The sequence below is a fragment of the Clarias gariepinus genome, chromosome 8 (assembly GCF_024256425.1).
Source record: "Clarias gariepinus isolate MV-2021 ecotype Netherlands chromosome 8, CGAR_prim_01v2, whole genome shotgun sequence".
Taxonomy (NCBI): Eukaryota; Metazoa; Chordata; class Actinopteri; order Siluriformes; family Clariidae; genus Clarias; species Clarias gariepinus.
In genome coordinates this window covers 15754562-15767491 of record NC_071107.1, presented here as the reverse complement: position 1 = coordinate 15767491, position 12930 = coordinate 15754562, and the positions used below count along the sequence as shown (strand labels likewise).

The following is a 12930-nucleotide window of genomic DNA, read 5'->3' as shown; positions in this document are numbered from 1 at the left end:
GAGCTACTGCCATGAATCCTATCTGTGTACTGTAGGTAGTCATTGTTTAGCAGATGGGGTCAGAATACTGGTATATGATTGGAAAAAAGTGTACCATCATTGACTTCTCAGCTGTAACATTTCAGACATTGTAAGCAACTAAAACTGAACTTAAAACACAAATATGAAACAGTTGTTCGGTCTACACTACACTATAAATAAAATAATGTTTTAGTTGTGTCTTGTTTGCTTACATTTTATCAGCATGCATTTGTTGGTCATTTTCCCAATTTCACTTTTTTCCTTCATGGCTCTGCATCATTACCACTCTACTCACAATGGTTTCTCCATCAGTCAGTTACACATGACCTGAAGTTGTGTACATTCGAATCATAGATAGACTTCATCACATGTCAGGATTGTGACTATTAACTGATTAAAAAAATTACCCTATTGCAGAGTTATGAGTGTATAAGGTGGGAATAAGAATGCATCCATCCTGCATAGTGCTCACTGTACAAGCTTCTGGAGGTAGTGTTATGATCTGGGGTTGCTTCAGTTGATCAGGCCTAGGACTCAGATAGGTTATGGTGCATATAATGAAGTCAGCTTACAAACTAAATGTACTAAATGATTAGGTAATTACATCTATGGATTTTTTCTTTCCTGATGCCAGGGCCATATTCCAGGACTCAAATTGTAAAAGACTGGCTCTGGGAGCATGAGGAATCATTTTCAATCCTGATCTTAACCTTTTAACCCTATTAAGAATGTTTCGGATGTGGTGAAAAAGACTTACCAATACAATATCTCTGCCAAAACTGTATGCAACTCTGGTTAAAAATTAATATTGTTATATTAGGGGGAAAGGCGGGTAACATGCAAATCAATTTCAACAGTTTGTATTATGCCAGCCTTGAATTTGTTGATGATTTTTAATCAAGTAAAAAGCAGAACTAACTGTGCAACCAAAAACTGCTTGGTTTAAATAAAAATAAAAATCTAAGAAACAATATAGTAGAACCATAATTTCCATACACTGATGAAGTGCTCCATAAGATTGTCTTAACTTAAATATGACCAAGGAATAATAAATCATTTATCCTGACTAATTTCTTAGCACATTTGGGGGTTCTAATTTCCATTCCAGACATAGCTAGAAACATTATTTTCAATTCAAGAGATTAGTCAAATGCCAAAATCCTTCTGAATGTTCATATGTAAATGATTTTCATAGTTTCCACTGTTTCCTTTATATATTTTTAAAAGCCTGCATTTAAAATAAGGTACAACCTCCAGTATGGGTTTGTAGAAAGACTAGAACAAGACAGATAATCAAATAGAAGGCAGAGGCTCAATATCTGTTCATTCAGAGGTTTGAATTATATAAATAACAGATTGCTTTATGTTGTCTGGGTCTACTTCACTCTTCTGACATCATTTAAATACCAAGATGCACTGGACAGAATCAAAAGTCTATTTTCAGAAAGGCACTTATAATCTGCAGACATCTGGACAAGCATATCAACATTTTAAGTCACAAACTCATGAATTTCATTACATTGTTTTTCCTTAAAGGAACACAGGCAACTAACACTTGGAAAGCCAAAATGCTAGTCTTTAAACTAATACAAAATAGTAATAAATAATACTAGTTATGTAAATAATGATACATAACGTTCATTAAACAGATTAAATGCTGTATAATGCATGATTCAGATAATCCAAACATGCTTTCACATGGAAACATGATTTTTAAATTGGAATTTTACTTTAACTATGTTAAAACAGGATTGAAAGCAATAATACACTGTTGTCACCCTTCCGTATCAGTATGAAACTTGGTGCACATAAACTCTACAGGAGGTTTGTAATGTTGTCTCCGACCGCTGCCTCCTTGTCTGAATGGTGCAAACCGCAGCCACTTCTTTACAACATCTGCAAACTGATGGTGTGTGGCCTCCTTTCCTACAGGAGTCTTCTTTAACGCACCTGTAACACAGCAATTCTATGATTTTTAAGAGGGACTTCAGTAACAAATCATGTATGACCAACTCTAATCTATCGTCATAAATCTATTTGGACATTTGTTTTTCTTACCAATCCCTTTAAAATTATGCATTGATATCATCTTCTCATGCAGGGACATTATTTTCTTTATCCATGAAAACTTACGAAACAAAACTCCTTGCAGTCTGGTATTTCTGAAGCTTCTTTTTTGTCCTCGACCGACCCAGTTCAGTTCTGAACCAACGCTAAAAGACAAAACTGCCTGCATCAGGCGTCTAACTGCATCGTCCACTGTAGCACCACCCATCCGGGAAAGGTGAGACACCTGAAGTTACAGAAAATGTAATGCATAAATTATGCCCCCCGCAAAAAGAAAAATACTTTGTAACAAGAAACAACTAAAATCCAATGTCACATAAATGACTAAACTATCTAATAATATTTCGATTAGGGTTTACCATTCTCTTCTGTGCCCCATCATCCTCCAAATACCTCTCTGTTTCATCAAGCTGTTCCATTGTCTGTAGTGGTAGATCTATATCCAGAGATTCAACATCCTCCTCACACATGTGTCCTTGAATCATGGCCTGCAGGTCTTTCAGCACGGCCCACTGCCTTTGTTGTTCTTCTTTTATCTCCAGCAGGAGTGATATGATTTTTCTTTGAGCTGCAGTTTCTGTGTTTTAAATGTGAAAGGACTTGATAAGTATTATGCTTCACTGGTTAAATTTATGCAACACCAACATGCTTTTTAACTTCCTGTTACCACTTGAACCACTGCACATTATGTTGATGAGTGGGAAGTTGACTCCCAGAGAGTTCAGAAATGTTCTGATCCACTATATGAATACTAGTATAAAATACCATGGTTTCTTAAACTATACTTTCTCTATTTATATTTTATATATACATGTATATGTATTTATTTATATTTTCTAATTGTGCAAAAATCATGTTAGTGTTGTAACACTCACTAAGTTTGCCATCAAAGGTAAGGCAGCCCTTCCCCACATTCCAGAATATTTCCCTAGAGCGTGCTGAATTGTTTTGCAGTGAGATTCTTGACAGTGCTTGCTTGGTCACTCAACTCTGTGACGTGAAATGCTTTAAATTACATTACAGATTGTCTAGGCGTTACCTATAAAATGGTACAATGTAGTTACAATTATAATAAGGTCAACTATGACTCAGTTACAACCCATGCCAAACTCATGTCGAATTGTCTACCAACTTTAACTAATTACTTCTCAAGTACTTACTAATGATTTGCTATGAATTTACAAGAACTCCTATGATTAATGAACTATGATTGATGAACTCCCTGTTAGTCTTGTTTTAGATACCTGTGACTACTGAAGCTATGTCTTACACACCTATATAAAAAATGTCACCATATGCAGTGTAGCATTCTAGTATGTACTGTATTATAGTGTAGTATTAGAGCATGCCTTTTTGTAGTTTAGTGGACATAGTTGGATACATATTACCACATCTCCTGAGTGAAATGATTTTACGAGCACTCCAGTAGTCACAGCTACAGTAACAGCTCTCCACTTAAAAACTAAACAGGCATCTTTGGATTATATCTCTGGATTTATACAGTATGATCTGTTATGAAACACAGACCACCTACAGTAGGAAGTCTACAAACCACCTACAAATCATTACAATACACTTTGAAATAACTTACAAGCTGCAACAATGGATTTTAGTCTATGACCACACTTGAATATTTTGGGCATTACTTTTCCTGCATGTGCCATATCGTACTGAACTCTGACTCAAAGACCCTCCAATTTTCTACACTGTAAAGATTATTAGCTTGTTATGAAATTCAGGAATGTGGGAAAGCCCCGTCTTCTGTGAAAAAATTGTGATGATGGTGAAGGAGTGAATGTAATATCTGATAAGTGTGAGGAATAAATAAACTACTTTGTTTTCCAGATGTTTTGTAACATTAAATATTTAACTCTTATGTAACAGCAACCAGTTAAAAGCATAATGTGTTATTCAGTAATAAATTAAAGGTGTAATCAATGGCAGCTGAGCATGGTATAAGGGAAATACACTTGAGGATATGTGGTTATTGGAAAATAATCAACTATGAGTCATCACATCAGCCTGGTATTAATAATTTTACTATAACAGCATGACTTAGGGCACAAGTACACCATGGACAGGGTGCAAATCCATTTCAGGGCACACATACACACACACACAAAGTCACACTATGAGCATATCTGCATGTCTTTAGACTGTGAAATGAACCCACGAGGTACGAGGAGAAAACCCACCATGCACAGAAAGAGCATACAATTTCCACATACACAGAACTGGGGCGGGAATCGAACCTGGACCCTGTGCACACCACCTTGCTGCCAAGTGTATACAGTATATGTTAAGCACAAGATTTCAGTTATTTTTTAAACGTGCAGTGATTTGCTGATGAATGACGTCTGTCCTAAATGTTTCTTTAACAGTTTTATATACTTAAGGGACTAAATAGTGTCTTGAAGACCACCATTTGGAATTAACATATTTAACAGCTAGGGGGAAAAAAACAGTGCAATGCATAATATGGCAATTATGTTTTTTCATTCATTCATCTTCTGTACCGCTTCATCCTGTTAACGGTTCACAAGGGCCTGTATCCTATATTCCAGGAAACTTAGGGCACACCCTGGAGGGAAAGGTTTTAGGAAAGGTGGGCTACACCCTGGACGGGTGGCAATTCATCATGGGGGACACGCACACACAATGGGCAATTTTGGAATGCTTAGCCTAATCTGCATGTCTTTGGACTGTAAGAGGAAACCAGAGTATCCGGAGGACTCCCACCAAGCACGAGAAGAACAGGCAAAATCCACGCACATAGATCAAAGTGGGAATCAAACTCTTGACCTTGCTGGTACGCCACCATGGGAAGTATTTTATTGTTAGAAAGTTAAATACAATACAATACAGGTTGTACCAAAAAAAAAAAATTGCCATAATTTCGTAGTCTAACGAACATAGCCGATTCTCGCTCAAATGATCTCAAATTTTAACGAGATGTGTAAAAACTAAGTTCAATGTTTTTCTTTTGTACAGTGATAATGACAATGTCCTGTTGAAATGGCCACCATGTTGACCTGACTTTATACCTTGTGATTTTTTTTCTATGTGAAAGGACTGGTTTTTATCCTCTCTCTTTGACGTGTGTCGTGTCACAGGCAGTGCGCATATTAAACATTTGTAAAGCTTTGTGAAATCGGTTATAAAGTCTATATCTGTGGAATTTTGGTACATAAATTTTTATTTTTCAACATGAAGCCTATTTAGTTTTGTTTCCCATGTAGTTACTCAGATATTCATATTTTAAATGTATTTTTTGAACACCCTGTATAACTTATCAACTCGTGTTATTAATTTTACTGAAACAGCATGTTCAGTTCTATTTCTTATAAAATTGTTATTTCGTTTCTTCAATATTTCGATACCTTTATAATATTAAAGGTAACCAATTAATGACATTTAGCTAATGAGACTAGTGCTGTTAATATATACAGGGGCCTGTTTTTATTAGAAATACCACCAGTAGGTGTCAGTCATGCTGAGGTTCTGCAGCCCGCCTACCTGCTGAGGATGAGGATGATGAGGATGTGTTTGGCATCAACTTTTTTTCCTCCGCTAGTTCTTCGCTGTAAGCCTCCGGGAGCGAGGCTGTGAGGAAATGTGTGTCACTCCGACGCGGTAAATCCTCCTCCACGCGCTTCGAGTCCTCTCGTCTGGATATTTCAGCAGACAGATGGTTCATTTCCTGGGACACGGCGGAGAGTCGCTGCTGAAGTGTCTCCAGTGCCATGTCTGCCATGTGTCTGTTCACGAGCCCCTCCACCCGCCGCTCCATCGCCCAGCTCGAGCTCTTCCCGCGACCACCTTCCATCGCTCTACTCACCCGCGCTACCTAGTACACAAACCGCGACTTTACAACGCCAAAAAACTCTTCTTTGTGGTAAACACATAAGACAAAAGACTTGCGAAGAAAACAGGCGGAAGTGCTTGTCAAACTGCCTCTAGCTCGCTAACGTTATGTCACGTTACCGCAACGTCACTGCAACGTTTCCTTAACGTTCAGACACTACAATCCCCATAAAGCACTGCGGCGAGCTCAGGGCACATCCCAAACGCATTATACACTCCATAAAAACTATGTATGCTCCCAAAATTCAAGTTAAAATTTTTTTTTTCTCAATACCTTCTTTTTTTGTGCAGCCTTTCTATATGGTTTTTAAGGCTGTTATAGTGTTACACTGTATAGTTTTTTTTCTCCTAACCCTAAAAACATCCTGCATTTCTAGAGTTGTATATAGCCAGTGTACACACTTAATTCAAAAAAATAATTTCCCCTCTGTCTGACCTTGCATTACAGAACCAAGGATAACAGTGAAGTATTACATCAAAACTGTTTCCTCAGTGTGATGTAATGTTTCATATTGTTTTACATTGTTTTATTGTTAAAGCTGCGGTGGTCATCTGAATATATTATTGAGTAAAGTGTGTTTGATGAATGACGTCTGTCCAAAATGTCTTGTTTACTTTAACTGTCTTATATTCTTTTATAAAGGACCTTGTGGTGGCTTGAGGACCTTTCACAACAGCCTACATCATTTACAGCTCGAAAAAAATTAAAAACAAACAAACAACAAACAAACTGCATTATATGGCAATTATTTTATTTTGGGGAAGTTAAATACGAGGGTGAGTCAAAAATTATCCGCACTCTGGTTATGTCTCTGGAAACTTATCAGACCTTTCTGCTCGAGGCTACTTAGTAACACCTGTGCAGGTGTGAACGTGTTACATCAGCTCATTTGTAACTACCGTGCGAGCAAAAATTTATGGTAATTTGCAGGAAAGAAGAACAGTGTGCAGTATTTTTTTTTTTGTGGTCTGGTGGTGTACCTGGTGCCAAAACATTATCAGGAAAAAGAATCAACAACAATTCTCATTACAGTGAGATGCCTTTTAAAGAGCTGAAGTCTAAACTTTAGATTAAACACAAATGACTGCTATTTAGGGGTGTTGTAGTGTTGTGATCTTGCATGACAAAGCCTCACATGCTCACACTTCTGCTTGCACTGTTGACACTCTGCCAAAACTAAGTTTTGAGGTGTTAAGGACCCTCCCTATAGTCCTGATCTTGCTCTATCTGACTTTCACCTGTTAGGTTCCCTAAAGTTAAGCCTAATGCAACAGTTAACATAAAATGTATATACACACACACAAACACTGTATATATTCTACCTTACTAGAAGACTTACATTTTGCTACCACTAAAATAAGACTGGTAAATAGTAGCACGATCTATTTTCGGGTGGAACAAAACATCCTATGCCATATTGTAGTCTTCGATCTTTTCTTGAACGTTCACACCCAGCTGAGTGTAACTAGTTGACACACCATGTCTGTGGTCAAAGATAGCAGTCATTCTGTGAATTTACAGAAATAAAATGCACAGTTGTTTTATTTGCGCTTGTGTTTGAAGCATTCCACTGTAGACTTGAATAACACAAAGTCAGATCACAATCAGTACAACAAGAATTTTGGCCTTAGCAAAGATCATTTTTATTTAAGTTTGAGTAGCAAAAATGTACTCTGATATACACTTGAATCACCTGAACAAAATACTTCAGTACATAAAGCAAACAATTCTTTCTCACATTGTCCCAAATTTATAGTAAACCATTGATTTGGACTTAACCTATGACTGATACCACCATTAAAGAATCGAAAGATCCAGCAATATTCCCCTGAAAAACATGCAATGATCTAAGAGGTCTAATTCCACAGCTGCTTTTCCTCAGTGCCCACCACTATATAATAATAAACAGAAGTCATTTCCTATATTAAAATATCTTCATGCGAGCTAGTAAACCAAAGGGCACTTCACTTTAAAACACTATGAGGACCCAAACATCATACAGTATCTATGAAAATATAGTTAACAGATATGCAGGTAACAACAAAAAATATAAATACACTTTCATATATATATATATGTACATCAGCAATGATCCACCATCACATTTCGTTATTCAGAAATTATCTCATTCTATTGAAAAATACCAGCAGATGAGCATCTGGATCAGATACATGTTGGGAAAAGTATGGTATAATGAGTTGTGCTTGTCCTTGTTTTAAATCAGTATGATCACTGTGTATGTAAAGGAACAGCAGCAAAGTACCTTACTAACATGAGTACTTTAACTGGCACTGGCCTTGTAGCACAGCTCTAAGAACTGTATCAGTGCAGTAGACTGTCTCTGCAGAGACAAAATAACAACAGAAGGAAAATTTGTAACTGGCATTTTGAAGGTTGTAACATGACAGAAAGTCAGTGATATGCGAGTATTTATTTAAATGTCAAAGCTAGCGCTGTTGTGTAGAAGTTAAATAAAGAAGTAAAAAAAATTACAAACACCACCTAAATATTTTCCTTTAGTGACTGAAATATGTAGCTAAGTTATAATGTATTACTGGCAGAACAAAAAACACTGTATGTACATATTGATAATTATTATTGCATTATAAATAAACTGGATCTCTAACCCTGTTTGCCTTCAAGTCTTAAGTAAACCACTTCAAGAAAACCACAAATGAACTAGCTAACTAATATTAAACAACCCTTTCAGTCAGAAAAAAAGTAGAAGTTCCATATTACACATTCTAGCTGGAATAAGCCAAGGTTTTCATTAAGTACAAATGACATATTTATCAGGTCTATTGCTAATACTGCCGTTGCATTTTCTGGGAATCACACTTCTACAAAGTAACACACCAACACATGTTCTTATGGCAAACCTAATAATGATATTTTATAATCATTCTACCCAAGTAGTAAAGGAAAAGGATATGGCAGACCCTCAGGAACTGTAACTAAACAGAAAGAAACACTCCTGGTAAATTAACAGTGTACAATCAAAGGTTCGCCTTATGAGCTACACTATGTACATATCAAAGAGGTTGATGCACATCCTAACTTTGAAAGCAGGTAACCTTTTGAAACATTTTGCAGTATAAAGTACAAACAGTTTCTTTGTGATAAAAATACGTTGCTGATTTTTAGTTTTATATTAGCTATATTCTAAATATGAACAGTAAAACCATGTAAATTGCTCAGTGCATATATCTACTGTATATATATATATATATATATATATATATATATATATATATATATTCAGACATATAGTCTGACAGTATGCCTTGCGACAGGGTTGTGTTACTGTAGCTGAATTTCCACAGCTACAGTATCTAGAGTCTTTAAAGCCCTCTGATGAAATAAAGCTCAGATGCTGTAGCACTGTTCACAGTTCTCAGGCAGATCCATGGTAATGATATTTCGAAGTGTTATCTCCAAACTAGACAATTCAATTCGGTTGTGTAAAAGCAGTCCAAACACATAAGATTTCATTTATTTATGGATAATGTTTGAATTTATTTTCTGAACCCAATCTACTATGAAATATCTATCTACAAGACCAGAGTGTCCTATTTTCATAAATTCATTTTGTTTTTGCTAAAATCCTACTACCTATGTTAATAGCTTCATTTTACCAGGATGCATTCCTGCTAATCAGCTACTTGGGTTTGCATGGCCCTCTGGGTAGAATTTTTTTTGCCTGACCAGAAACACTGTGAAATACTCATACTTGTCTGTTGACACCTCACATCGATCGTGCTGAACTCTGGTATAGTGAAACAGTTTCATAAAAATATATAAGTGAGACACAAAGCTTTCAAAGTTAAAGTGACAAAGCATGGCTGAAACCGGTCTTTTCTTTGGGACAGCTGTGGATTCTTTTAGGACTACCATAAAGAAATTAATCTGCATAAATAGTTATCAATAAATTATTAAATAGACAAATCTCTGCTTCCATATATACAGAGCAACTGACAAAACATAAAATAATTAGTAAACATCTTTTTACATATCTCTTATATCAGCATATTTTCACATATCTCTTAAATGCATATTTTCATTTTTAGTTTGACCATAAATAGTTTACTTTTGGCAAGAGGACTGCAACCCTGATTGAAATAGTTCATTCTACCAAGTGCCACTGATACTTACATGTTCCCCACGACCTTCATGGGAAAATATGTCCAGAGCTAGGTAACTATAAATATAATTAAATGTTTATCTACAGCAATATTTCAACCTTTCCTACTGTCGCCATCTCGTCAATAAGGAAACACACTCTTATTTAGCATATTAATAAATCCCCAATTCTCATAATCCCTGGCATCCAGACAGAGCTGGTGAGGGAGCTTTGCACTACATAATCTGGGTTTAATGCCCATTATAATCTCCAGTCACATGACCAACCACATCAGTATTGTCCATAAGAATATATATATATATATATGTATAACAGGTCACCAGTACCTTTTAGCTACTCATAAAATAATCTCTTAAGAATTCGTTCAGAATCATATTTGTTGTGTATTTATAAGTACTCAGTACATCATGGCCATGGTCTTCAGTTTGACCTTTTCTGAGCCAGTTTAGCAGCTAATAAAAACAAATGTAGTTAAAACACACAGACATAAAATTCTTGATATTTCAATAACAACTCCGTTATTAATATTCATATAAAATTTTCAAACCTTCTCGCTTTCACATCAAACCAGGCAGTAGTCATCTTTGTCCATCTCCCGGTCCTGTCAAAGAAGTTTGCATCTTTGAATAGATCCACCATGCACATGTGCTCCTCTCCTTTCCTCTTTCCACTGGCCAAAACCACTGACCAAATGCTCCATCACATGTGGAAAAAAGGGAGGATTTACTGGATCAAGAAGGAAGGAAGTTTTTGAAAGGACAGGTCAGATCTTCCTTAGACAAGGAATGACAAGTCCTCATGGAGCTGACCAAGAAAGGGTAGTGACCAAGTGTGGTGTCACTGACAAGTGGGCAGATTGACAAAGATGAAGACATTGAATTCAATAAGGATGGAGAAACACAGGAAAACAGCATACATCAGGAGACACACGAAGCCTAGACGCTTGTCCAGGGTCCACTTATTCAGATGCACACCCAGAACCTGGAAGACAGAATCAGCCTTGTACCATAGGTTATTTTGACAGCTTTATTCTACTTCTTATGTACTAACAGTTTATAAGTGGACACGAGGAACAAAACTCCTTGCATCCATTATTGAGGCTTACCGTGAGAAAGACAGATGCTAAGAGTAGTCCAACAGAGAAAATGAGGCCTTTGCTGTTGAGATGAATCTAGGTAAACATATTAATATTTAAATATGATATATTATTAAAGATATTTAAGGGTACCATCACACAAAATATTTCATGCATATCTTATTGGTATATCTTTAACAGATTTTTTTTTTCTTGATAAAAAAACACTACCTCCCTCTAGTGGTCCAGAATCATGCTTTGCAAAACAAAAGTCTAACATACTGTATGTTCATATGTGAGCATGAAATTACAATTAACTATAGTCTTTAAGGCAATCCTGACTCAAACAGTATATGGAAACAACACTGCATTGACAGTGTATTAAACATCTTTTGGTAGGTTGAATGTTTTAGTCATTGTGTTTGAAATAACATAACTTCATAATTTTATTCAGCAGAACATTGCTCAGAGTATCACACAGGCCTCCACTGTCTTGCCTTCTTCCCATTGTGTACCCTGGAGGCATTTCTTTTCCCAAGTAAGCAATGCATGTGCACCTGGCCATGCACATAAAAGAAAGTTTGATTCATCAAACCAAGCCTTTTATCATTGCTCCAGTCCCGATGCTCACATGTCCACTGCAGGTGCTTTTGTTTGGGAACAGGGGAACTGATCCTGATGCACTGTGTCTTCTGACACCTTTCTATCATAGCAAAACCTTGTTCCAACAAGTAGTGCTACAGTTGTAAGTCCAGTCCAGACGTGTTCCCCTTAACTCCCTAAGTGCATTATTAAGCAATGGGTGCCCTATCGCAATATCAACAATTGTCCTTTTTTGGATAACTTTTGGCAGGTACTAATGACTGCACACTGGAAGCATCCTACAAGCCCTGCAGGGACCAGGATGGGAATTTAAAAAAGCAATATCAATCCCTGGTTTTTGTTTTGCTTTCTATCACACAGTATATATGGCTCTGATGAGTGAACACGCACCATCTGTTGAAGTTGCTCGGGAAACTCACTGCAAAATAAAGGCAAATGCTCACAACAAATGGATGTGAAAAACAGACTTGTGGAGAGCAAAAGATGTGTGTTGGTTTAGTTAGCAAAATGTCAATTCACTTCCAAAGGAGACTTTTACACGAACTGACAGACTGATAAAACAGACCGGCTGCATATCGCTTCCAAAATAAGCTCTCTGTATTTGTCTTAATGGACCAGTGGAACATTCTTAACATGTGCACCGGGTCTGGAGTGGACAGGAACTTTTAAAGCATCTAACAGGCGTGCACAATATTTCTTTCAGTTGAATTGAATTTTATCCTTCTTTTAAATCCATTTTGTTTTGCTCACTCTTACCTCCCTTCTTCTTACACCAAGTGAATAGTTTTAGTGCAAGAAAATTGGGCCATAGTTAAAAGTTCGGACTGTAATGTGAGCGCTGCTGGAAAACTAACCATGAACAGGATTTTATATAAAAAGCACATTTTTAAAATATCACAAAACTATGGATTACTTACGATTGAGCCGTAGTCAATAGCCAAAGTCTGGAGAGCCCAGGGCAGGCCCAGACCAACCAGTATATCGAAAACATTACTGCCAATGGAGTTAGACACGGCCATGTCACCGAGGCCTGGTACACAGTAGAAGGAAGAACTATAAGGATTGTCCTGAAGGCAAAACACACCCTAAACAACTTGCATAGTACACTGTGTAATTATCTCCACTGAGATCCAAGATTATTATTATTTTTTTTTTTTT

General features: G+C 36.7%; 2 protein-coding genes across 4 annotated transcripts in view; both read right to left on the bottom strand.

The window, feature by feature from the left end:
- Positions 1-1326: 1326 nt before the first annotated feature.
- Positions 1327-6621, bottom strand: si:dkey-187a12.4 (uncharacterized). Its single transcript, XM_053501518.1, has 4 exons — positions 5605-6621; positions 2448-2665; positions 2155-2314; positions 1327-1971 (listed from the first exon to the last, which is right to left on the bottom strand). The coding sequence occupies exons 1-4, from the start codon at positions 5912-5914 to the stop codon at positions 1796-1798; spliced, it is 864 nt and encodes a 287-aa protein (XP_053357493.1). The 5' UTR covers positions 5915-6621; the 3' UTR covers positions 1327-1795.
- A 3387-nt stretch (positions 6622-10008) lies between these two features.
- The window catches only part of slc24a3 (solute carrier family 24 member 3), a 94536-nt gene continuing 91614 nt past the window's right edge, over positions 10009-12930 (bottom strand). For all 3 annotated transcript variants that reach the window (XM_053502361.1, XM_053502360.1, XM_053502363.1), the window contains 3 exons: positions 12690-12802; positions 11200-11265; positions 10009-11075 (listed from right to left, as the gene is read on the bottom strand). In XM_053502361.1, the coding sequence (XP_053358336.1) occupies positions 10932-11075; positions 11200-11265; positions 12690-12802 (323 nt within the window). In that variant the 3' untranslated portion in view covers positions 10009-10931. The remainder of the gene's footprint in view (positions 11076-11199; positions 11266-12689; positions 12803-12930) is intronic.

Bases quoted from the DNA above. Each gene is read 5' to 3' on its own strand.
- si:dkey-187a12.4 (XM_053501518.1), bottom strand. From the start codon at position 5,914: ATGGAAGGTGGTCGCGGGAAGAGCTCGAGCTGGGCGATGGAGCGGCGG. The intron at 2,666-5,604 runs GTAGGCGGGCTG...TTTAAAACACAG, and splicing joins ATCATCCTCATCCTCAGCAG to AAACTGCAGCTCAAAGAAAA. The intron at 1,972-2,154 runs GTAAGTTTTCAT...GCTGTGTTACAG, and splicing joins ACTGCAAGGAGTTTTGTTTC to GTGCGTTAAAGAAGACTCCT.